Source organism: Ovis aries, chromosome 2 (genome assembly GCF_016772045.2).
Source record: "Ovis aries strain OAR_USU_Benz2616 breed Rambouillet chromosome 2, ARS-UI_Ramb_v3.0, whole genome shotgun sequence".
Lineage (NCBI taxonomy): Eukaryota > Metazoa > Chordata > Mammalia > Artiodactyla > Bovidae > Ovis > Ovis aries.
The window spans coordinates 16,828,565-16,855,497 of record NC_056055.1 but is presented as its reverse complement, the minus strand read 5'-3'; the positions used below and the strand labels follow the sequence as shown (position 1 = coordinate 16,855,497).

Below are 26,933 nucleotides of genomic sequence, written 5' to 3'. Positions count from 1 at the left end.
ATCTACAATAAACAGCCAATATCATTATCTTAATTTACTACAGCGTTTGTATGCATTCGGCACTTTTTGTAGTCTACTTGCCTTGCAAGTCTGACCTGCGGAATTTTCCTTGTCTCAAGGGGAACATATTGACTTACCGCCAGGCTTCTGGTCGTCACAGACAGAGCTTCTGCTGAACTGACAGATGAACGGGGCAGATCCCTCAGAGGAGGTAGAGGCGTGGACGACAGGCCTTCTCACACTGCATCAGCTACCTGGTTGCTCACCATTATTCCTCAAATCATCTTGAGAGAGACGGCCTCCACCCTTCTTGTTGTATTGACAGGCTCACCAGCTGTAGAGGGAATTTCTTGCAAATAAAAGCAGTCTCTCTAGAAACATGTTCACCCTTTCCATCTTCTCACTCATATCAGCTCTTTTAGGCTCGGTGAGTTGAAGCACCTTCGTTTTTTAGGTACATTATATTTGGTGTCATGTATTTATTTATTTTTTAAAGCAAGGTGTCAGTTGTCAACTGAATAAATTATTAAATGCCTCTCTTAACTTCTTCTCAGATCAGTACTCAAAAAAGGCAGGAAAGAGAAGAACAAACATTAAGGGAAGGATCTGGAAGCCCAATCAAGATAAAGTGATTCCCAAGGAATATTACCTTTCGGTAAAGGAAATGGAGCCCTCTGCCCAGGTGAAATTATTGGCCTGCCTGATGCTGAGCTGGGCAGAGCCACAGAGGAGATGGATGAGATGCTTTCGGCCATGTTTGTAGTGTGCGGGGACCTGGGAGGTACTGGGTGACCAAGCCAGTATTGATTTCCAAAAGCTTTAGAAAACTTGGCAATGGTTCTGATTTTTAAATAGATTAAGTGAAAAAAAAAAAATGAGCAATTATAAAAGTTGCAGCAATCCCTGGGAATTAGCCATAATCCCTAAGAACAGATTATGCTCTCACATCTTCATTTCATTTTGTGGATCAAATTTTAGTCGTTTATAAAATCCTATAGTCTCGAGTAGGGTATTCGAGCTCAGTGTTTTGTAAAACCTTAAAGTGAAGATGGAAACAGCTTGATGGCTTTCAATTTGATGGCTGTGTAATTGGCAGAGTGCTGCAGTGGCTGTCAGAAGGGAGATCCCTGGAGAAAAGGTGAACCTGCAGGTCCTTGATCTGGTCCGGGGCCAACATCTTTTTTTGAGATAGGTGAAGACTTATTTGTTAAAGTGGCAGGTGATATGGAGCTGGAAGGAATCACAAATAACTTATCTTATATCAAAAATTAGATATTAAAACACTCAGACTCGAGGGATGACATTTAACATAAGTATGGATAATTCCATACTTTAATATAATAATTATGGCTTCATGTGAAAGTTAAAACTTTGCAAAAAAGACAAATGATTGTGGTAAACAAAATCAATGTGAAAGGTTCCTGATTCTTCTGGCCCCACCCAAAACTTTTCTGTAAGCTGTGGCTCAGCCCCAGTCAGTCTCTTCACGGAGGTGCTCAAGCATTCCTTTGAATCTCCCAAAGGAAAGATTGAAGGCAGAAAGAGAAAAGGTTTTCAGAGAATGACATGGCTGGATGGCATCATCAATGCCATGGATATGAAGTTGGGCAGACTCCAGGAGATGGTGAGGGACAGGGAGGCCTGGCGTGCTGCAGTCCATGGGGTCATGAACAGTCAGACACAACTGGGCGAGTGAACAACCACCACCAAAAAGAACTCATAATTATACCCTACGTTTGTATATGTGGCCATGACTATATATGTACATGTTCCAGCATATAACGGGCACTAAAAGAATATTCATGGCTTGAGATTCTGAATCGCTTAAATTCTGTTGTTCCCTTGAGTAGTCCATGCCGCCTTCATTATGTGTACTTCTATCCTGGGACATTCCTTGTTTATATCTCCTTTTGCAGAAATCTTCCAATGTCTTAGTAAAATACTGGTGAGAATTGATATCCTAATGCAAACATCTGATATTAATTTTTTCATACCAATCTTCTTAAAGTCATTTGGCAAGGTGAGACTCATCACTGATTAATGATTCTCAAACATACAAATCTAATTCTAACGTCCTGTGTATTAGAGATCAAAAACACAGGTGTACAGACACCCCTAGACATGACCAGTTGCTGAATTCCTTACAAAGGATGCCAGCCAAAATCAACCTACCCAAAGCAGTTTTCCAGTAGAGTAATGGTGCAGAAGAAATTTAAGATATTTCAGCCACTCGAAGGGGATATCACTATCTTTATTTAATCTATGGTCACTTAAGCTGGACTCAATAAGTATTTGGCGTGAGAGCTGGTATGAACAGAAAGAGTTGAAAATGATAAATCAGCTTTGTTGTCCTGCCACAGGGTTCATGGTGATGGGTCATAACCTATCTTAAATTTTTTTTTTTTCTAAAATAAAAACTGTTAACAGTGAAGCATGTGCCATGTCGCTCTGTGTGGCTGTGGAATCACAAGCAGTTAATATGGGGAAGAAAACGGCAATGCAGAAAGACAGACACAGTGCAACATCTTACTTGACAAGCAGTAGAGAAAAGAAGCAGTTGAAGGATAGGTACTAGAGTGTTGTCATTGACCAACAGCTAGAGCCTCAGGTACCGTGGTACCCACCTGCCATGGTCTTTGCCACGCATCACATTGCATCATGTTTTATTTCACTGTAAGGCCTATGTAAAATTACCTATATATCAAGTACATAAAACACAAATGTATCTAGACCAAAATGGGCCTGTATAAGCTTTCATCAAAATAGCCACAGATCCACGAAATGCTGATTTTCGGTGGTCCAGGTTTGAGATGTAATGTGTGCAGAGTAAATGAGCATCATAGATTTTTCAGTCTCAAATTAGAACATTCTTTTCTGGTGTCATCACAAACCAGCAGTGTGTATGGAATCCTAGTATTAACACCCAAGCTATTTCTCTTCAAATTACTCTTAGCCAATTAGCAGCCAAGACATTCTTTGCCAGATCATGTGTCTTGAGTTCGTTTGGAAAACATGTGCATCAAACATTTCCTTCCTCCGTCCCATCTTTGACACCTTCCTTCTTTCTCTCCACTGTGATAGGTGCTGTGAACCTGGTGGGAAAGAAGAGACCTGGAGAGCAATTGTCACAGCGCAGTGCGTTCTGCGCCATCATCTTAAAGGTATGTGTGGCATTTCACGGGAGCACAGATTTGGGGAAAGGGTTTGTTCACAGAAGGTTTCCTGAAATAGAAATTAGGTTGAGTCTTGAAGCTAGTTTTTTATTTTCAGAATTCAAATGAAACATCTTTAGAAGGCCTTTTCCCAAATTTTCTAGTACTTCTTTAAGGCAAGGGGTCCCAAACCTCCAGAATTTAATGCCTGATAATCTGAGATGAAGCTGATGTAATAGAAATAAAATGCACAATAAATGTACTGTAATTGAATTATCCTGAATCCACTCTCTCCCTGACCCCATCCCCTATGCCAGTCTGTGGAAAAATCGTCTTCCATGAAACTGGTCCCTGGTGCCAAAGAGGTTGGGCACCACTGCCTTAAGGTACAAGCGAAGAGCTAAAATTTACTTTTGTGGCTAAGTTGGCTGATTCTCTCTTGCTTTCTGTTAACTCTGCTTTTCATTAGAAATAAATTTGAAAAATCCAAAAGCATGTTAATCTGGTTGCTAAGCTCAATTATTGAAAAAGAACAAGTCAAGATTTTCTTGTAAGGAATATTGAGCAAATAAGTGGAAGCAAAACTTCTTAATGGCGTGGTGGTGGCAGATGTCTCTTGGGAAAGGGAATTCCGTTTTTTTCTGTCCTCGGAGAAGTTAGCAGGGGTGGAAGATGCCGCAGTGGAGTATTTGGAAGGCCTTGCCTACAGCTGTACAGCTCAGTCACCACTGACAGTGTGAAGGAGTTTTGAGGAGGTAGATTGCACCCAGATGGGGGAGGAATAGCAGATGAGTCATTATTATCATATGTGTGTTACAATAAGACAGCTCAGGATCTGGATTTGAAGCACTAAATGTGTGTCATCCATACCTTTCTTTGTACAGTAATGGAAAGATCTGGTAGAGCTGAGCAGAAAAAATGTAGCAGGAAAATAATAGGACATTAGTCCGATTCCTGATTCATCAGTTATTAATAGTGTGACCTTTCATTGCTTATTAAACCTTTAGGACTCACATTCCTCATCAGTGCAGTGCTAGGGGGTAAGGGACTGGTATATTAAGTTGTCTCTAATAAGAATATAACTTAAAATTTTTCACCAAATTGCAAAAGGAGAGTTCAGTTTAATTCCTGTACGTTCACTGCGTGTTCTTTTCTCCTATGTAATCTTTCCTGTAGAGATGTAAGCAAGCATATCTGGAAAGGATGTAAAAGGCATATTATACCCTAGAGCTAATAAGGGTTCACTAATTCTCTGTCTTGCATTTACGTACTTCAAACATCTACTTTCAAACTTCTTGTCCAAACCCATTTCCAATTACTCACCTTCAAGCATTTCCCATCTTAGTCAATTCTCATAGTTGTCTGAAAATATCAGGCGTATTTTCACCTCTATCCCTTGACTTGTTTCCTTAGAAAGTTTTGTACCTAAGTGACCCCTGTATTCGAATTCAATCCATCCTTCACGGCCCATCATATGGGAACGTATGGGAACTACCTCTGTGAACCAAACCTGACTACCTCCTCCCTGAAGCTGAGAGGGATCTCAGCTCTCCTGCAGGCCAGCCATCTCTCTTAACAACACTTAACTTGCTTTCTACCTTGTGTTAGATTCATTTGTCTAAATATCTGTTTCCTTATTATAGAGGGACTGGACCTTATTAATGTGTATGTTCCCAGAGCTTATCTGAATGCTTGGAACATGGTGAACAGTCAATTTATTCTGGTGTAATACGATCAGGGAAAGATTGTATTTTATTTTATTTTATTTTTGGACGGGAAAGTAGGGATTACTGGTGGGCATGAGTAAGGTGGGGACAGCGCCAAGGTGCTCATGAGTTCAGGGCCCAGTATTTGTCCAGAGGGCCATGATTAGGGATGTATTTGATCCCACAGACCATCCAAGATGAGCTGCTTTGCTAGTCATGTTTTCAAATTCATCCACTTTAAACTTAATGAAACCCCACTTCTTGGAGATGTGGCTCTTCTAGTGGCCAAGGAACTTGACCTTGGCCCTGTGGAGGGCCTCAGTCATGTGCTCCTTGTTCTAAAGCTTGGTATGGATGGGCCTAATGACTTGTCCAATGTGAACCCTGGCCACTGTGTGCTGGGGCTTTCCAAAATTGCCACACATACCTCTCTGGAGCCTGGATTGGAGACAGTATGCCTGTCATGAATGTCCACTGGACATTATCTGTCTGTCTTCAAGGTCCCTTAGGGCAACCTGTATGGGCAATAGGCTGCATACACTACTGAGAAGGCTGCTGTTTGCAGCTGTTGCACACTGGGCCCCCATGAGAGATGGTGTTTTTAAATGGATAGTCATTCAGAGTGAAAGTATGAGCCCTGTCACCAGCACAAGGCTGCACATGATTTTTCCCACCTTCTGCTCCAGCCACACCGGTCCACTTGCTTTCTGCTGACGGAGCTGGTCCAGGCCTCTTCCTGCCTTAGGGCATTTGCTTCAGATGCTTCCTCTCCCTCCAAGATCTTCCCCAGATAACAGCACATCCCTGCTCTCACTTCCATCTGATTTTTGCTCAGGGAAAGTCAGAACTTCTCTGACCACCTTTTAAAAAATGGCAATTTATAAAACTCTCCATTCTTTCTCTCTTTTCTTTGTCTCCATAGCATTCATGATTACCTGACAAAAATATGTATTGATTTGTTTGGTAGCCATTAGTGGGCCCTATCAGAATGGAAGGTTGGTAGGGCTTTTCCCACAGTGTCTACAACTATGCCTGGTGCAGAGTAAACCCTGCAATATCTTTCCTCCAGCATCTGCTTATTCTCATCAGCATGTCTTAGATTTCTCTAGACTCAAACCATCAAGAAGTCAACGCTGCTTTCTTGCTTCCGAGCCCACACCTCTACTCCCCCAGTCTCTCTTCTGCATCACAGACCTCGATTTAAGAACCTCTGATCTGATGGAGCAGGAAAATATGAACTACAGAAGTAGTCATAGGATTCATGGTATGCATTAAAAGAATGTCAAGGGATAAATAACTGAAGAAAAAAAAAAGTAAAGATATGTGGTTTATATACAGAACCTCATAATCAGAAACAGAGTTGAATGAGGCCTACTCGTTATCAATAATACATTTTAGTTTAAAAGAAGGCTAATGGCTGGTGTTCAGATTGGGCCCATAACTTGAGTGAGATTCAGGGATACACAGAAACTTACATAAGTAGTTTCCATGTGCAAGGCATGTTATGTACTTAAAGGGGCTTTATAGATTCCACTCTTAAGAATTTGGGGTTAATGATATGGTGCATTCTTATTCTTTGGTAAGAAATCCTTGGAAATGATCCATTAAACTTTATCTTGATCTTGTAGAGTAATTTAACATGTAAGATTAAAATTGTTCTTAGATTCAACGGCAATTATAACAGGTCTACTTCTTTTAGAATGACCCTGATCTGCACTCAGAACTGTAATTATTTGAAACCACTGGCCTCTTAGTTTCTATTTTTGACCAATTTTATGTGTTGGTTTCAGGGTGGGGGTTTTCATAAAAATCTTAAACAGGCTGCACCCTGGTCAAATAGGTCATATTTGACCTATTTGGCTGTTAGGTACTCATGTTGGAAAATACAAGTGTCAAGTCAAGGGCTTTGAAGAGATAAGATGCGTGGGTGAAGTAGAGGGAAAAGGAGGAGGGAAAATCTATTGAGTGAGTATTTATTGAGCATCTTCTATGCACAAGCACTGCCTGGGTAGTGAACATACAAAGATAATTAAGGGATGCCTCCTGTCCTTAAGGGAATCAGTGTCTAGATTTTAAGTCTAGATGATGGGGGTTGTTAGCAGAAATGAAGAAGAAAGCAAGGGACACCAAGTGGATTAAAGATTAGAAGTTAAGACTTGGGCTTGTTGAATTTGTGATGAAAGCAATACATCCAAATGGTCATTACCATGCTTTTGAAATGAGCCAGAAGTCTTGTGGGGAAAATGCAGGGAATAAATGATAGACCAGCATGACATGGATGTGAAAAGTCTGTTTTCTATTGAGAAGTATACATTTGATACTTCGTGGATGGGAGAAGGGTATTGGTTTCTTTTCTTTTTTTTTTTTTTTCTCGTTTTTCCCAATTTAAGTTAGGACTTCTTGCCAAGTTTCTGCTTAGGAATTCTGAACTGAACTTCAAATGTTTAGGGGCTTCTGTCTTAAACACATTTGGAGTTGTGGCTTCTTGTTCAAGGAAGAAAACCCCTTCAAGTACATCAAAGAGCTGTAAGAAAAAGATACAGTGTGTTGACAATTTGTGTAAGGGCATCAAAACCAGAAGTATTTCTCTGTTGTACACACATATTTCAAAGTTAAGGGGGAAAGGTCTCTGGTGAGAGGCTTCTGTTGCTGTGTTAAACCCCCAATACTTGGGAAATAACACATCCATTGTACCAAAAATATGACTTGACTCACCTAGTAATTTCAAGCCAAGGTCTAGAGGATGTTTTCTCTGGTAGGTAACCTGTGAATAATTATGAGGCATTTCATTGCAGGGTCCAAGTAAGAAGAGTCAGGGCATAGAATCAAGGAGAGGAATGTTGTCAGAACATCAGAGGCCATTTGACCCAGGGACTCAGGGAAACTCCTTACAAATTCAGTTTCAGGCATGGTGGCCAGGATCTTGTGAGGGGATGATGTCACAAAATTGCTTGTGTTGATTTAAGTCCCATTTCTCTCCTTCATCCTTTTGTTAAAGTGGGTACAGAATAAAACCCACATCTACAAGGGGTGTTCAGTTCAGTTCAGTCACTCAGTTGGGTCTGACTCTTTGCAACCCCATGAATCGCAGCACGCCAAGGCTCCCTGTCCATCACCAACTCCCGGAGTTCACTCAGACTCACGTCCATGAGTCAGTGATGCCATCCAGCCATCTCATCCTCTGTCATCCCCTTCTCCTCCTGCCCCCAATCCCTCCCAGCATCAGAGTCTTTTCCAATGAGTCAACTCTTCGCATGAGGTGGCCAAAGTACTGGAGCTTCAGCTTTAGCATCATTCCTTCCAAAGAACACCCAGGGCTGATCTCCTTCAGAATGGACTGGTTGGATCTCCTTGCAGTCCAAGGGACTCTCAGGAGTCTTCTCCAACACCACAGTTCAAAAGCATCAATTTTTTGGCACTCAGCTTTCTTCACAGTCCAGCTCTCACGTCCATACATGACCACTGGAAAAACCATAGCCTAGACTAGACAGACCTTTGTTGGCAAAGTAATGTCTCTGCTTTTGAATATGCTATCTAGGTTGGTCATAACTTTTCTTCCAAGGCTTCCTAAATTCTAACCTGGGCTCTGAAACTTACTTGTTCTGGCTTTGGCCTAGTTACTAAAGATCATTGTGTCTCAGTTTCCTTATCTGCTAAGGAGGGATAATAATAGTAATTTATGTCCCATAGATAGAAAGAGTAAATCAGAGAATGCAGGTAAAACTCCTAGCATATGCCTAGCACATACATAATAAGTACTCAGTACATAGCTTGTGATCATAGGGAACTCTGTGGAAAACCTTGTGAGTTATGACCAAAGAGTGTAGACTGAATTAGCAGAGAAAGTCTGAAGTGTGATTTTGAACTGCTCTGACCTAGATACCCTGAGTAGACCTTTCATATTTCTGTTCTCTAGTCGAGTGCAGTGGTACTGGATTGTGCAGTGTTTGGAAACCATATGGGGAACAGCAGCAACTTATACTGATCTTACCTGCTGGCTCAGATGGCAGAGAATCTGCCTGCAATGCAGGGGACCGGGGTCCAATCCCTGGGTCGGGAAGATCTCCTGGAGAATGGAATGACTCCCACTCAAGTATTCTTGCCTGGGGAATGGAGGATTCCATGGACAGAGGAGCCTGACAGGCTACAGTCCGTGGGGTTACAAAGGGTCAGACAGAACTGAGTGACTAAGCACACACGACTTATTTTGTTAACATGTCAGCTCATTCCTCAGCCTCTCTCTATGGAGCTCGCCTTCCTTGAAATAGATGGGCCTCCAAAGCAGAACCCTTGGAAGAGTGTTGGAAACCTGCCCTATAGTAATCCGCAAGACTTTCAAGCCCTGACAGTATAGAAGATCTCAATTGAATACTGCTGTTGAGTAAGCAGAATCTGAAATGCTGTTTCCAATTCTGTTGCCCAAATAAACTTACATGAGGTTCAGACCTGAATTAGGTAGTAAGAGTTGCCAGCCATGTCTCCTTGCGCAGCCTTAGTAAGGGTGGAGGTGCTGTCCTTGACATCTCTGTGAATGATGAATCCAGTTCGTTGCAGTTCTCTTTCTGGCTGCTGTCTAGAAACTTCTCTATAGAGAAGTTCCAAGGAAGGATGTGGCTGTGGTCATCTGCAGTGCAACCAGAGAAAAAAGGGCATAACCAAGGCTAGACTGAGTCCTTTAGAACTGGGGTCCCCAACCCCTAGGCCATGGACTAGTACCAGGCTGCACAGAGGAGGGGAATGGTGGGCCAGTGAGCCAAGCTTCATCCGTATTTACAATTCTTCTCCATTGTTCTCACCCAGATGGGACCATCTACTTGTGGGAAGACAAGCGCAGGGCTCCCACTGATTTTGCACTGTGATGATTTGTATAATTATTTCATTATACATCAATTAAATAATAGAAATAAAGTACATAATGTAATGATTGAGTCATCCTGAAACCATCCCCCCAACCCTAGTCCATGGAAAAATTTTCTTCCGTGAAACCAGTCTCTGGTGCCAAAAATGTTGGAGACTGCTGCTTTAGAAGACTTATGTGCTAAAAATACATGTCCCACCTCCAGCCCTACCACTATTCCCCACATTATATGCAATGAAAAGCAAATGTAAATTATAAAATTGGTCTTGTTCAGTCGCCCGGTATGTCTGATTCTTTGAGACCCCATGGACTGCAGCATGCCAAACCTCCCTGTTCCTCACTATCTCTTGGAGTTTGCCCAAGTTCATGTTCATTCTAGCCATCTCATCCTCTATTGCCCTCTTCCCCTTCTTCCCTCAGTCTTTCCCAGCATCAGGGACTTTTCCAATGAGTCATCTGCTTGCCTCAGATGACCGAAATACTAGAGCTTCAGTATCAGTCCTTCAGTGGATATTCAGGGTTGATCTCCCTTAAGATTGACTGGCATGATCTTCTTGCTGTCCACGAGACTTTCATGAGCTTTCTCCAGCACCACAGTTCAAAAGCATCAATTCTTTGGCATCTGCCTTCTTATGGCCAGCTCTCACAGCCCTACCTGACCACTGGGAAAACCATAGCCTTGGCTGTACGGACCTTTGTCAGCAGAGTGATGTCTCTGCTTTTCAGCACGCTGTCTAGGTTTGTCATCACTTTCCTGCCAAGAAGCCGTCGTCTTCTGACTTCACGCTGCATTCACCATCTGCAGTGAGTTTGGAGCCCAAGAAGAGAGAATCTGTCACTGCTTCCACCTTTTCCTCTTCTACTTGCCATTCAGTAATGGGACCGTATGCCATGATCTTAGTTCTTTTATAGTTAGGCTTAAGTCAGCTCTTTCACTGTCCTCCTTTGTCCTCATCAAGAGGCTCTCTATTTCCTCTTTGATTTCTCCCATTAGATTGGTATCATCTGCCTATTTGAGGTTTTTGATGTTTTGCCTGCCTGTCTTGATTCTGGCTTGTAACTTATCCAACCTGGCACCTCATAATGTGCTCAGCATATAGGTTAAACAAGCAGGGTGACAGCAGACAGCGCTGTTCTGTACTCCTTTCTCGATCTTCAACCAATCAGCTGTTCCATACAGGGTTCTGACTGTTGCTTCTTGACCTGCATACAGGTTTCTCAGGAGACAGGTAAGATGGACTGGTGTTCCCATCTCTCTAGGAGCTTTCCACAGTTTGTCATGGTCCACACAATCAAAGGCTTTACCTTAGTCGATGAAACAGAGATAGGGGTTTTTCTGAAATTCCCTTGCTTTCTCTATCATCTAGCAAATGTTGGCAATCTGATCTCTAGTTCCTCTTCCTTTTCTAAACCAAACTTGGACATATGGAAGTTCTTGGTTCACATAATGCTGAAGCCTAGCATGCAAGGTTTTAAGCCTGACCTTACTAGCATGGGAGATTAGTGCAATTGTCTGATGGTTAGCACATTCTTTGGTACTCCTCTTCTTGGGAATTGATCCACTGGAGGAGGGAATGGCAAACCACCCCAGTATACTTGCTGTGAGAACATTGTGAACTATATAAAAGGCCGAATTATAAACTAAGTGTATCCAAATCCAGCAAAGTTCTTATTTTCCATGATATTTTTAAAATGTGTCTACACATTTAAAAAAAAAATCCCTGTTTTTGGTGCTCAGTGCAAATGTGTACCATTCATCATCAAACCCTGACTGATTATCGAGGTAATCCTGACCTTGGGATCACCATCCATAGACAGTGTGTGAGGTGTCTGGAAAATGATTGTCCCTCTGATAAATGATTATAACTAACTGAGTGGGTCGTTTGCTAAATGTTTGTTTTCCCCCAAAGAAGGGCAGAGATGGCAGGAAATAAGGGTGACATCTCCTTGGGAGTACTAGTCCTCGGCAGAAATGGCACACGTAAGACTTTGGAGTGAGCACAGAGTTCAGAACTCTGGAATTAACCTTGTAACTGGTTTCTTCTACTCTAGTCTGACTTATTTCCGATAGACTATATTGTTGCTGGAGTGAAATCTTTTTTTTAAATGTGACCATATAATTTTCTATTTAAAATACTTAATGTGAAGTCTCGTTGCCTACAGAGTAAAGAGAAACTCCTTCCTTTGCACCTCAAGGTTCTTTTCAACCACTTTATCCTACCTATTGAATTCTGTTAATATCCCTCCCTATGGCCCCAACTGACCCTCTGCTCTAGCCATACACAGATACTCTTCCTAATCTCTAAATTGTTTCCATTGCTTGCTTCTCTGTTCCACTTTCACCCACCTGGTAAGCTTCCAATCATCTCTTAGAACCCAGCCGTAGGTCCCTTCCTATGGCCTGACGTCCCTGATTCTGTAGGTGGACTTTCTCTCCTTTGTGCCCTGATACACTTGGTTTGAACTCTGTGGTCACATTTATGCTACACCCTTTCAGAAATGGTGATTTCTGTGTCTGTATCGTCTTTGCAACTGTGATTTCCTTGCGGGACCATGCCTTTTCACTTAAGTATCTTCGTTGACTTTACAGTGCCCAACACATAGTAGATGCAGAAGAATGTTTGCTGAATAAATGCAGTAACTAGTCATAAACTGTCACTAATACACTAATACCTACTTGCATGAAGGCCAAAACAGTGTGGCTAGCACTCAGTTGAATGAATGACTGAGGGAATGAAAAGCTCATAGAACTGTTATGAAAATCAGAATGAACACCACAGAAACTTTGTGAACCATGAATAGGTGGGCCTGGGCGAGGGGCTATTACTGGGATTGCAATGAGCACAGTCCCCTGGTTTTCATAGCAGTGTGACCATGTGCAAAAGGCCATAGGAGCCAGCTTTCACCTGCCTGCTGTCACCCCAGGTAAGGAAAAGGCAGCGTTCCATTGACTGGATGTGTAATGGGGTGAAAGTGAACCTGCTGCTATTTCTTTCACAGCTTGTGAAGGCGGTGATGAAAAGATCTGAGAGACTCTTTCGCCCTGGTCCTGGAAGAAGAGTGTCATAAATGTCCAATTTGCCACTGATTGCCACATTGGCCCAGGGATTCTATAGCAACAAGTCATTCAAATAGAGCTAACTAGAAGTACACATGTTGGGGAAATGCCTTAGTCCCTCTCATTTGTCTGAGTAGAAAAATCTGAATAACTAAAACCATAATTAGTGAAGCAACTATTCTAGGGTCTCAGAGTCAGACACAAGTGAGCAACTAAGCACACACACACACAGAAACATGAGTGGGTGTATTGTCAACATTTTAGGGAAAACAGAGCTCAGTCAGGTTAAGATATTTTTCCTAAATCACCCTGTGTGTCAGTCAGGTTTCACTATATTGTTACACTGAGATAACAAACACCCCCAATGTCTCACTGTCTTGAAACAATAAGCCTGTATTCTCAGTCATATTACATCCCAAGTGAAGTATCTGAAAGCAGCTTTGAGTCTGCCTTGTGTGTCTTCTATATTCCAGAACCCAGGCGAAAAATATATATTATATTATTCTCATGAGTGCTTCCCTCCTGGCTCAGATGGTAAAGAACCTGCCTGCAATTCAGGAGACTTGGCTTTGATCCCTGGGTGGGGAAGAACCCCTGGAGAAGAGAATGGCAACCCACTCCAATATTCTTGCCTGGAGAATTCCATGGAGAGAGGAGCGTGGTGGGCTACAGTCCATGGGATCACACAGAGTGGACACGACTGAGTGACTAACATTTTCACTTTTATTCTCATGAGAGAGATAAAAGAACAATGGCCCACCTCCCAAAGGCTCTTGAAGCTCTTCAGTTGTGACATCCATTACTTCAACACACAAGCCCTTGGCCAAAGCAAGTCACATGGCCAAGCTTGTAGTCAAGAGGATAAGTGAGGACTTCTCCCATGAGAGACACCCAAGTCCCATGGCAGTGGACAGGAATGAATGATTGAGAAAGAATAATTAGGGTCAACAAGAAAATAACCTAGGAATTCACAGAGCTAGGTTTAAAACTAAAGTTTTTCCTAATTCAAATTCCAAGTTCTTTCCACCATACCAAGTGATCTCTGATGGGAACCTCACTGCAGATTTATTGAGTTTGATGGCAGGAGTCCTGAGTAGAACTCTAAGGCTTGATTCCTGAAAGTGCAGGAGAAGGAGGAACTAAGGACCCATCTTGTCACTTAAGAGAACAGGATTACAAGTGCATATCAGGGAAGTCCTGCCCTGTTGTCTGCCAGTGTAATTGGCATGAAAAACCTAGGCTGTCTCTGCAGCCCTTACTGCTCAAGTAAATCTCCCACTGTACCTCCCATTACCTCTCGCTTAAAGCACCGATTATTCCTTTATTAGACCTCAGCCACAAGTAGGCCATGAATTTTTATGGCTTTTCCGGATCTCATAAGGCAATGAGAATCATCCATTTAAACACAGTCACTAAACTCTACCACAGGTTTATGACCTGATATAGCATTTCACCACCATTTAAAAGAAGCTGCACCCACTCATCCCTTCTTGGGACATTTTGTCTCCTCCTTGAAAGAAAGAAAATCCCAACTTCTCATTTTCAACCCCCTTCCCCCGCTCAGTGATTCCTTTGAGATGTGGCCAGGTTGAAATGCCACCATTGACTAAAGTCTGAATGCCCCATCTTTGGGAATCACTTCTACCTAGGGGGAAAATTACTGCAAACTTTCCCCAGCCTCTTCCAATTCCCTTGGAACGTTCATTCTGTTTAATTGATGTGTGCCTTCATTGGGCAGTTTATTCACCAAACGTTAACTGTGTAACTACTATGTATCCGACAGTGTGCCAGGCATGACTGAGCTTCTGGTCATACTGCCATGGGCTGCCTTTCTGTGAGGAAGCAAGGAACGAGAGAAAACACTGCTGATTCTTGAAGGACTTCAAATCAATTTCATGTGTATTGTCCTGTTTGACTATGTCCATGACCTTCACCATTTTCCAGAATCATCTCACCTTGAACATGGTGCAGCTTAAATGTCCTTGAGTTTTGTCTGGAACTCAAGAGTATGGCTGAGCACCATTGGGTGTATGACTCTGAATCCAGAGCTTTGTTCCGTGGAGAAAGAAACTCGATCTCCAAAGCAGTTCAGTTTCTGAAAATAACCACTGTATTTGCTGCTAGCGAACTATTTTGAAGAACATCCTGCCATCAAGTTAACTACTCTTAGCTTCCACATAATGAGATTCTTTTCCCCTGAGTTTTTTCCCCCATAAATTAGAGACATTCATATCCATAGTTACTGGACTTTTCCTTCTGGATTTTCACAGATACTTTTCAACTCAACATGTCTCAAAGCAAATTCACTATGTCCCACATCTACTTACTCTTAAATTTGCTCATCTTCTTTTCTTTCTCTCTTGGTCAGTGTGCAAGTCATTTACGCATTCACCTGCATTTGTAACCTGGGAGACAGCCTTGATTCCTTATTCTCCCTTATCTGCCCCAGTCAATCAGTTACTGAGCCCTGCCTTTCTTGCTTTCTTAGCATCTTTCAAATAAGTAATGTCCACTCCATCACTGCTGCCTCTGCCTCTCCTTACCAGGATTCCTACAGCACCCCCTCCAACTGTGGTCTTCTTGCCTCTAGGCTCACCCTCCTCCCGCCCATCTTAATCAGTATTTCCAGAGTGACCTTTCTACACTCAGATCTAATCATGTCACTCTCCTTTATAAAGCCTCTGTTGGTCTTTCAGTGTGTTCGGCAGAAAGGCCTTCTTTTTCAGCACAGAGCAACAAAAGCCTAATTAGAGGCTTCCCACCTCCCACTTCCCTAATTCCTACCCCTCAAAATGTATGTTATAAACAAATCGTGTCAACTTCTATGCCTATTTCTGGAAATGAGCCTCCATTTCCCCCCACATATGCTGTATTGCCTCTCTTTGTCCTTCTAGAAGACTCTATCCCCCCCTAAAGGCGCAATTCGAATCTTCTTTGTGAAGGATACTGCCTTACCATCTCTTTAGGGCGACAGATCCCTTCTGCTTTTGAGCTTTCACGGCAACTTGAACCTCAATTAATTTTCCAGTTTTTCATCTCCTCTCCTAAACTGCCAGCTCAGTGGAACATAGACCATGTCTTACAATACACCCTTTGTTTTCACTGCTTGCTTAGACCTGTCATGGACCTTATCTGACTGATCCTTCAACCGTTAGATAGGCCCCTATTATCCCATTTTACAGATGACAGTCAAGTTTAGCAAATGTATCAAGACTGTGCAGATGATAAACAGAAGGTTTGGAGGTCCAAGCCAAGTGTCCCCACTGCCACCCACTCTTAGCTAATAGATGTCTCAGTAGCAGCAGTTTCTCCTATGTGGACAGAAGTGGCTGAGCAGAAGGCTTATCTGGTTGGAAAAGAAGTGTAACTGACTTTCCTTAAAGCTTCACTTGCAAGAAAAGTACAGAGGTTGTGTTTGGATTGTGTTCTACATTGCTGTGGAGAAGAAAATGGCAACTCACTCCAGTATTCTTGCCTAGAAAGTTCCATGGACAGAGGACCCTGGCAGGCTACAGTCCACGGGGTCGCAGAATCGAACGTGAATGAGATAATGTATGTGTTACATTGCTCTAAATATTGTAATGTTTTCTGAAGTTATTTTTATCTCATACATGGTATACGATTGAGAAAATCTGAATTGCCTATGTTGAAAGTCCTGTCGTTGTTGTACTCATTTTTTTCTGTTTCTGGAAGGAGGCTCCAGCCAGCAGATAAGAATGTGGGGAGGGCCTTTGGCCTCTCTGGTGAGGCTGTTCTTAGCCTCAGAACATTGCCAGGCATAGTGTATAAGCCCAGCCTGAAGCTCATCAGAGTGGTGGTGTTCAGTTGTGTCCGACCCTTTGCAACCCCATGGGCTGCAGCATGTCAGGCTTCCATGTCCCTCACCATCTCCAGGAGTTTGCCCAAGTTCATGTCCAATGCATCAGTGATATTATCCAACCATCTTATCCTCTGTTGCCCTCTTCTCCTTCTGCCTTCAATCTTTCCCAGCATCAGGGTCTTTTCCAATGAGTCAGTTCTTCTCATCAGGTAGCCAAAGTATTGGAGCTTCAACTTCAGCATCAGTCCTTCCAATGAGTACGCAGAGTTGATTTCCTTTAAGATTAACTGGTTTGATCTCCCTGCTGTCAGAGGGGCTCTCAAGAGTCTTCTCCAGCACCAGCACCAAAATGTTTTCCCTTAGGGAAATACCTGAGGTTCTGGCCTCAGGCTAATTGCAAGTGGTTGTCAGATGTGTCCACATTTCTGCTTCTAAAGAGTAAAATTGCTGCTGCTGCTGCTGCTAAGTTGCTTCAGTTGTGTCTGACTCTGTGTGACCCCATAGACGGCAGCCCACCAGGCTCCCCCGTCCTTGGGATTCTCCAGGCAAGAACACTGGAGTGGGTTGCCATTTCCTTCTCCAGTGCATGAAAATGAAAAATGAAAGTGAAGTCGCTCAGTCGTGTCCAACTCTTAGCGACCCCATGGACTGCAGCCTTCCAGACTCCCCCATCCATGGAATTTTCCAGGCAAGAGTACTAGAGTGGGGTGCCATTGCCTTCTCCGAAAATTGCTGCTAGTTTTACTTATTCTGTGGATCAGTGACTCCAGGATAAAGACAAGCATGTGGCAAATTCCTTGTAGAGTTTAGAGCTAAGGGATTGTTTCTCCTAAAGATATGCTAATCTTTTCTCATAGCAAGAGTTATGGAAACCAGTAGAGCCCAAACGTTTAGTGTTTTATGAGATATGAAGAGCAAGAGTTATGGAATCAGAATTACCTGAGAAAGTAATAAATACATTGATTCCTCCATCCCAACCCTGGAAATTCTGATTGAGAGACCTGGAGATGGGCTAAGAAATACTGAAGACAAGCTTGATTCTTGAGCTCTTTGTGCTGATTGAGCCACTGTTCCAGTAGTAGCTTCTCACATTTTTAAAAAATATTTGTATGTTGTTCAGTCACCAAGTCATGTCCAACTCTTTGAGACCCCATGGACTGCAGCATGCCAGGCTTCTCTGTCTGGAGAAGCGAAGAAGATTCTTAAATCTCCCGGAATTTACCCAAGTTCATGTTCATTGATTCAGTGATGTCATCCAACCATCTCGCCCTTTGTCACCCTCTGCTCCTGCCTTCAATCTTTCTCAGCATCAGGGTCTTTTCCCGTGCTCTTTGCATCAGGTGGCGAAAGTATTGGCGCTTAAGCGTCAGTCTTTCTAATGGGTATTCAGGGTTGATTTCCTTTAAGACTGACTGGTTTGATCCTTGCAGTCCTAGGGCCTCTTAAGAGTCTTCTCCAGCACCACAGTTCAAAAGCATCAATTGGATGGTGCTCTGCCCATTTTATCTTTTAAAAACATTTTATTTTATATTGTAGTAAAGTTGATTAACAATGTTGTGTTAGTTTCAGATACATAGCGAAATGGTTCAGTTATACATATTACTGTATCTATTCTTTCTCAAATTCTTTTCCCATTTAAATTATTACAGAATATTGAACAGAGGAAGGGATTGTTGACTAATAAAATGCGCACTGTGAGAGCTGTGAGTTAAGTTTTATTTGGGACAAAATAAGGACTGCAGCCTGGGAAATGGCACCTCAGAAAGCTCTGAGAAACTGCTCCAAAGAGGTAGGGGTGAAGGACAGTGTGTATGTGATTTTAGTAAAGGGGGAATACATGCAGTCAAGCACATATTTTTTTGTAAAAAGTTTCTTGAAGTTTATACTGGTGTCAGGAAGCTTCTGCTAGTCATGAGAAACAATTGTCGCCATGAAAGATTTTATTTTTTTAATATAAATTTATTTATTTTAATTGGAGGCTAATTACTTTACAGTATTGTATTGGTTTTACCATATATCAGCATGAATCCGCCATGGGTGTACATGTGTTCCTCATCCTAAATCTCCCTCCCTCCTTCCTCCCCGTATCATCCCTCTGGGTCATCCCAGTGCACCAGCCCCAAGCATCCTGTGTCATGCATCAAACCTGGACTGGTGATTCATTTCATATATGATATTATACAGGTTTCAATGCCATTCTCCCAAATCATCTCATCCATTCCCTCTCCCACAGAGTCCAAAAGACTGTTCTATACATCTGTGTCTCTTTTGCTGTCTCACATACAGGGTTATCATTACCATCTTTCTAAATTCCATATATATGTGTTAGTATACTGTATTGGTGTTTTTCTTTCTGGCTTACTTCACTCTGTATAATCGGCTCCAGTTTCATCCACCTCATTAGAACTGATTCAAATGCATTCTTTTTAATGGCTGAGTAATACTCCATTGTGTATATGTACCACAGCTTTCTTATCCATTCATCTGCTGATGGACATCTAGGTTGCTTCCATGTCCTGGCTATTATAAACAGTGCTGAAATGAACATTGGGGTATAAGTGTCTCTTTCAATACCATGAAAGATTTTAGTGTTTTATGAGATATGAAGAGATACCCGAATTGGGCTCATACAATCAGCTCCTGAAAATATCTGTCTGAAGACCTGTCCTGCCAATTTTCCCAGTTTTTCCTCTCCACCTTGAACTCCTTCAGGGTTTGGAGGTCAGCAGCTGCAGCAGCCCATGATTTAAACCTTGTAGAGGTAGATGGCAAGTGCCAATCTGTGGTTGACAGGCCAGATTGAGAGTCTGAGATTGACATGTACACACTGCTGTGTTTAAGACAGATGATAACCAGTAAGGAGCTGTTGTATAGCACAGGAACTCCAGCCTCTCATGTTTTAGCCTGAGCTGTGGCTGCTGCCAAGGAAGGGCTGTCAGTACTGGACCTAGAAGGCTCCCTCCTGGTCCCTGACTGTAAAAGAGGTCAGCATGGTGCAGAAGACAGTATATGCCTCTAAGTCTTGGCATCTTTCTCCCTCCAGCCTGAGGGTGCTCGATCCTGGTAAAAAGTGAGCCCTGAAGCTGAAGGAACTCAGGCCTCTTAACCCTCCACCCATTGCATCTGTGCCTGAGGGCTTGGAAAGGGAGGGGCTCTGCATCCACAGAGGGGAGCATCATCTCAGCTTCCAGGCAGGCATTTATGCGACAGCAGAGCACTGACTGTGAACTTGAAGATCCCCAAAGTAGATTTGCGTGAGGTCACTGAGAGTTAGTGGCAGAGCCCAGATAGGAGTCCTGGGCCTGCCTTGGGTACTGGAAGGCTGTTCCTGCCCCAGCCTGTAGGAGTAGACACAAAGCATGGGATTAGAGTAATTGCTGCACATTCAGAAATCAGCCCTTTGTCTGTCTTTAACAGATCTACTGCTCATGTTCCCATTATTAGGACAAGAACTTCCCAGGAGACAGAAGGGAGGAAAATGAGAAGGATTCAAGGAAGCTCTACATTGGGGACAATTTTTTTTTTCTTTTTAAATTTCAAGTTAATATAAAACCGCTTATTTCTCCACTGCAGCTTAGTAACTACCAAACACAACTGATTTGTGTCATTTTTCTCAAACCGGCATGCTAATGGGTCCACAAGAGGAAAATAAAATATTTAATAAAATAAAATGTGACAAATGAACTCTTTGAAGCAAGCCATGCTTGTGAGAGCTGCAGATACAGCAGAAGGAGGAAGGAGGTTCCGAGAGCTGGAAAGAGGCCCAGGTAAAAATTGTGATGGGTTTGGGAATTAAAAAAAAATTTTTTTTTTAATTGGAAGGATTTGACCATATTATACATAATCTGATGTATACATGTATACATTTTATCTTCACTTGCCATTCTTTTGTCGCTTCTCATTTGCTGTAGTCGGAGCAGGGTTCCCTATTATGTAAATAAGGGAATGAGACAGATGGTGCCACAAAGCAATGAATTCATTTGGGGGGAGGGCTTTAATTATGGATGGGTGGGCCCGGCTGTGTTTTGGGTTCAGCAAACGTCCCAAACGTTATGGGATTGGCAAAACCCCAGATGCAGTTTTCCAGGCACATTTTAAAAATCCTGTCATATTTGCAGGGGAATTGAAGTTGGGATTTGTTTCTTGTTCTTTATTAAATTCCTCAAATTGATGGCCCTGAGTTTTAGCCTCTGAAACTGTGGAGGAATTTGAGCAGTGTTTTAAGGAGCCGGTCTATAGTTCTTTTAGGAGTAAGGTACTTCATAGGTGCTACTGAACTGCTGAATTTTTTTTTTTAATGGATTGTGAAAAAGAAATTTAAGGTCTAGGGTATGATAAATGAAAACTTAAAATTATTCACGTACCCAGATATGATTGCTATTTTTTGGTATAATGAAATTTAGTATTTTTAGTACACTTTTTTTTAACACCAAAAATCTTGCTGAAATCTTACTATACTTGTCATTTTATATCTTTTTTTGGTCATTTAGTACTATGTAATAATTAGTTCCCTATATTATTATTGATAATTTTCATGAATACATAATAGTTCCTTGAAAATTTGAGTCACTTGAAAAAATTCAGACAATATATTTTAGTGGTCATTTGTTTCACTCAGAATAATATAAACTAGATCCTTACTCTAGGCTGTGTTTATGTTCTTGATCATTATAAAATCTGTTTGGTAGAAACAGATGAACAGAATAATCAGAGAAAGCTATGGAGACTTTTGGGGTGCTATTAAAGGTCAGTATCCATGATAAATTGACTGAATTCATGTGGCAAGTTCACTATCAAAGGCAAACTCTCAAAGAGAGACCCAGAACAGGCTGAGTATACACAAAAGACTTAGGGTTTTGGATATTATTACATAAAAAGCAAAACACAAGTTAGGTGGAAACTTACGGGAATATAGTATACCGTTAGCATTTGTGAATTTGGTGTCTATGAATTCAGCTATTCACAAGGGACCTTGCATGGCCAGGATAGGGGGTGATTCATCATTTTGCTGCAATAGCACTTTAAATCACATGGGTCTGCAAGCTCGCGTTTCAGCCCCTCCACTCCATCTCTGAACCTAACCAACCATCCAGCTTTTGTGTTTTAATCAGTATTATGGTTTTGCACTCCTTGATGAGAATTTAGCAATTCTCATAATGTGATAAATTGTACTTTGTGAAAAAAAAAAACAAAACTATACAAGAGAAGCACATCAATGGCAAGAGGTGGTGCTGAAAGGGAGTAGAAAATAATTCTAAAAAAGTGATCATCCCTTGCCAGAAAGCTGAACCCTTGAATTCACTAAGGAATGGAATGTCACACTTGGCAGTGCTCGGGTTCCATGACATAAACGAGTCCCCCGTACGCTCTGTACAGCATTGAAAAAAAAGATAATTTCTGATTTCACTTCAGGCAGTACTCTACCCTGGGCAAATACTACTCATTAAGAAAATCATCAAAGCACAACTAAAATGTTTCAGGTTTTCATTATTTCTTTTTCTGGGAGAAATTATATTAGAGCAATATTTGTGAATGTGAGGATTCATTAAGATCTTGGATATATCCAGAATTTATTTGAACGAAATCTCTTTGAGGGAGAAGTTGCAGTGAGTCAGTTTCAACTCTGACAAATTCTGAGTTCCGTGAAAATTCCAGAGAAGTGAGGTAGGATGAGAATAACCTGTTGAGGATAGAGCAGTGAGTTTACTCAGCAAAATGTAACTGGCATGGATGAGTGATTCGTATCTCAAATGAGCCAAAGGGAAGCTGACTGCATTTGGGTGCTAAATGTACCTGTGACTGATGGGGTGACCAGAAGGAGATCATTTTAAGCCAACCATCCAAACCTACTTTGATTCCAGATTAAAAATTCCACAAAGAGACTAGACCTAAAGGAAATCATGTTGAGATCAATCCCTAATGCTGGGAAAGATTGAGGGCAGGAGGAGACGGAGGATGAGATGTTTGGATGGCATCATTGACACAATGGACATGAGTTTGAGCTAACTCCAGAAGACAGTGAAGGACAGGGAATCCTGTGGGGCTGCGGTCCATGGGGTTGTGAAGAATCAGACACACCTTAGCAACTGAACAACAATAACAGCTATTTTAAAAGCAATAAAAATGGAAACTTTTGCCCATAAGATCAGTATACATAGCCCTGACTGATCACAGGCAAATTGTGGAGGAGACAAAGTTGGCTTCTAAAGTCTCCCTATAGCATGGGGTACAATAGGTCAAAGTTGAAATCCTGCCTGTTGGCTACAACGTTACCTACCTTGTTCACTTCTCTCTGTGCCTCAGTTTCATCATCTGCAAAATTAGGGCCAGTAAAATTGACCTTGCAAGATATATAATAAGCCAGTCCTTCTTGGTCTTCCCTTGTGGCTCAGCTGTAAAGAATCCACCTGCAATGCAGGAGGCCTGGGTTGGGAAGATCCCCTGGGGAAGCGAAGGGCTACCCACTCCAGTATTCTGGCCTGGAGAATTCCATGGACTGTATAGTCCATGGGGTCACAAAGAGTCGGACATGACTGAGCGACTTTCACTTTCACATTTTCTATCCATGTACATCCCAATATCAGGGGAGAAGATACCTGTTCCTCTGGAAGGACCAGAAAACTAATTGCCTGAAGCAAGTACTCACCTGTATTGTTTTCTATGCCCTACATGCTCACAAGATTAATTCTTCTCTGGCCCCAGCAGTATCTCCAGCCTGGCCCACCACCATCCCCTTACCCTATGAGCTTCAGCTTCACTGGCTTTCTTTCTATTTCTTCAGTGTGTCCTAAGCCCCATATGTTTCAAGGACACCTGTGCTCACGTCCCTGCCACCACCACTCCCTGCCTTTCTCTAACCTTTGTTCTTGTCATCCTTCCGATTATCCTTAATTGGCTCTGTTCTTGGCTTTTTAAAAACTGAGGCTTTCATGTGTGCTCTGCTTAAGATCCCTTCTTTCTTAAAAGAGTCTTCAGAGGTAACGATCCAGGTCAACTTGAGATTCAAGTCCAAGTCTGATAATTCTCGGACAAGTAACAATAAAAGTTGAGCTTCATAGTTAAAGAGTTGGAAACTTCTAAGAACAGGAAAAGCAAAACCCTTAGCCTAGCTTTTGTGACTAACTCATCCGCCTCCTTCACTAGGTTGTAAATTTCCTGAGGTCAGGGACCATTTTGCTTTCTGCTCAGCATTTGGGAAGCTAACATTTAGCACTTCACTCAGCAAATACTTAGATAAATCAATGAATCTTATAAGTTCATGCTAATTTTTTTCTTTTCTATAGTAAACCTATTTTCATTTGTTTGAGATAAAATATACTGTCCTAAAATAATAATCCTTGAGTCAAGCTGTCCCTCCAGGAAGCTGTGTTGTTCTTAGTCTTCCCTGACACTGATTCATGGCCGCAGTCACCAGAGTGAATGTATGTCCTTCCCCAATGATAACAGAGAAAGATATTGAAATCATCATACTTTTATTATCTTCATTATTCTCTTGCTTTTTTCTTCTCCACGATCAGCTAGTTACTAGCAAACTCCTACAACCAATATGACAAAGAAAAGGTGTCTCAGAAGAGTTCTCCTGTGCCCCCATTGAAGCCATTATCATATTTAAATAGCAGGCTTTCCTCAGTCTGGTTTACAGGAGGAGGTTGGGACTTTAGAAAGGATTCATTCAACAATAAGCACAAGTGGGTGGTTCCTAGTGAGAAGTTCTTCTTCAGGTAGAGTTAACAAAATAGCCACTTCCTGTTAGATTTCAATTTCGTAACTTATAGTTTAGATGCCATATGAGTCATGTTTGTAAAGGAATGACCTCAGTTGACTTATGACTTTTTCTCTCTGTATATAAAATATCAGAAAGCTTAAATACCTGGAAAATTAGACAGATATTTTTGCAAGGTGAACTTTGTTCCATTTTGTGCCCTCCATCTGCCCTAGAAATAAAAGGGGACAATTTTCACTCTCATGGAAGGCAATCTTTGCCTCCCACCAAGTTTCTTAAGATGAAGGAGTCACCTGATAAAATGCGTGCTCCGATTGGGAAGTGAACAAATTAAAGGAGACAAATGTCCAGTGAAATTCTTCCACTTTCCCAGTTACTTTTCACATTCATTTTAAGAAAGTCATTCTTTCAGGGATAAAGTTTTTCAAGTCATTAAAGTAGGTATGTTTTGTTTTAGATGGTATTATAGATTAAGGATTGTATACTCTCTGAATTAGACTTCTTGGTTCAAATCTGATATTCTACTTGGTTTTATTTAGCCTTTTGATGTCTCCATTTTATCATCTGTAAAAATGGGATTATATTAGTAGCCATCTTACTGGGCTTCCCTGGTGGCTTAGATGGTTAAAAAAAAAAAATCTGCTTGTAGTGTAAGAGACCTGGTTTTGATCCCTGGGTCGGGAAGATCCTCTAAAGAAGGGAATGGCTACCCCCTCCAAATTCTTTCCTGGAGAATTACATGGACAGAGGAGCCTGGTGGGCTACAGTCCACCTGATTTTATTCAGCCTTTTGATGCCTCCATCTTATCATCTGTAAAATGGGATTATAAGAGCATCCATCTTATAGGATTGTATAAAATGACAGATTTGGACTATACCAATTCATGGGGTCGCAAAGAGTCGGATACGACTGAGTGACTGAACTAAACTGAACTGAAGGGTGCTCTGCTTAAAATCTCTTGTTTCCTAAAAGGGTTTTCAGAAGTAATGATCCAGACAAACTCGAGATTCAAGTCCAATTTTGAATATTCTAGGACAAATAATAAAAGTAGAAGTTTGTGGGGCAAGACTTGGTAACCCCTAGGAACAAGAAAGGTGAAACCCCTTTCTTACCTATTAATCTAACTTTATTCAGTTATTTATCCTTAGTCCCTTCCTAAGATCCTACCACTGAGGAAGGAAAATAATCCTTTATATATATGTGTATATATATATATATATATATATATGCTACAGGAACTATCTGATAATTGAAATTTTTCTTCTTTATATAAATATTTTCCCTTAATTTATTAAAGGAAAATGTAATCTTGTTTTAATTTTTTGAAAAATTCGATGCCATCTTGGCTGAATAATATGTATTTGCTAAAACGATCATTATGAAGACATAGCAAACTGAAATTTACATCTCAATGATTCATTCAAAAATCATTTGTTGAGTTCCCATTTTATGTCGGGCCCTGGGCTAGATTCTGTGGCTATAGGCATGAAATGTAGGCCGTGGTAGAAGCATTTTACATACAGTGGGGAGGATAGGCAATTAGACAATCAAATAATATAGCATAGTAAATATTGTCATATAAATGAGTATGGGAGTGAGAAGACTCAGGGAAAATGTTCCTGAGGATAGTGAAGCTTGAGATCTTTTTGTGGAAAAGTAGGGTTTGCCAAGCCAATGGGTAGAAGTCAGTTTGCAAGAAAGGATGAAACATGCGTAACAACACCGTGTTTGAAAAAGTCTAAATGCTTGGGCAACAGGGAGAAAGATGAGGGTGGAGGATTGAGCAAAGGGAAGAATGCTGTGCTAAGGAGTTGAGTTTTCCAGTGAGTTCATTAAAAGCTACTGAAGGGTTTTCACTAAGTAAACACTAAAGGCTGACTTGGAGGGAGAAGAGGAAAGGACTGAGAATGGAGATACGAAATTCATAAGAGAATTGATGCAATCCAGGCAAGAAAGGAGCAAAGCCTCAGATATCATACATAATACAGTGTTTTTTCTCTTCCCTAATGAAATGAAAAGATGCTTACTCCTTGGAAGAAAAGTTATGACCAACCTAGATAGCATATTCAAAAGCAGAGATATTCCTTTGCCGACTAAGGTCTGTCTAGTCAAGGCTATGGTTTTTCCAGTGGTCATGTATGGATGTGAGAGTTGGACTGTGAAGAAGGCTGAGCGCCGAAGAATTGATGCTTTTGAACTGTGGTGTTGGAGAAGACTCTTGAGAGTCTCTTGGACTGCAAGGAGATCCAACCAGTCCATTCTGAAGGAGATCAGTCCTCGGTGTTCTTTGGAAGGAATGATGCTAAAGCTGAAGCTCCAGTACTTTGGCCACCTCATGCGAAGAGTTGACTCATTGGAAAAGACTCTGATGCTGGGAGGGATTGGGGGCAGGAGGAGAAGGGGACGACCAAGGATGAGATGGCTGGATGGCATCACGGACTCGATGGATGTGAATCTGAGTGAACTCCGGGAGTTGGTGATGGACAGGGAGGCCTGGCGTGCTGTGATTCATGGGGTCACAAAGAGTCGGACACGACTGAGCGACTGAACTGAACTGAACTGAGCACAAATGAAGTAGCCTATTTTTTAATGATTTTATTCTTCAGCTATATTAT

General features: G+C 41.7%; 1 protein-coding gene and 1 non-coding gene across 2 annotated transcripts in view; one reads left to right on the top strand and one right to left on the bottom strand.

The window, feature by feature from the left end:
* LOC132659145 (uncharacterized) overlaps nucleotides 1-26,933 on the top strand; it is a 546,989-nt gene that overhangs the window by 323,260 nt on the left and 196,796 nt on the right. Inside the window, exon 6 of the mRNA XM_060408977.1 lies at nucleotides 3,082-3,161. Coding sequence (XP_060264960.1) covers nucleotides 3,082-3,161 — 80 coding nt within the window. The remainder of the gene's footprint in view (nucleotides 1-3,081; nucleotides 3,162-26,933) is intronic.
* On the bottom strand, nucleotides 5,346-5,479 carry LOC114113376 (small nucleolar RNA SNORA70). Its single transcript, XR_003588417.1, has one exon. It is a non-coding gene; the product is annotated as a small nucleolar RNA SNORA70 (small nucleolar RNA).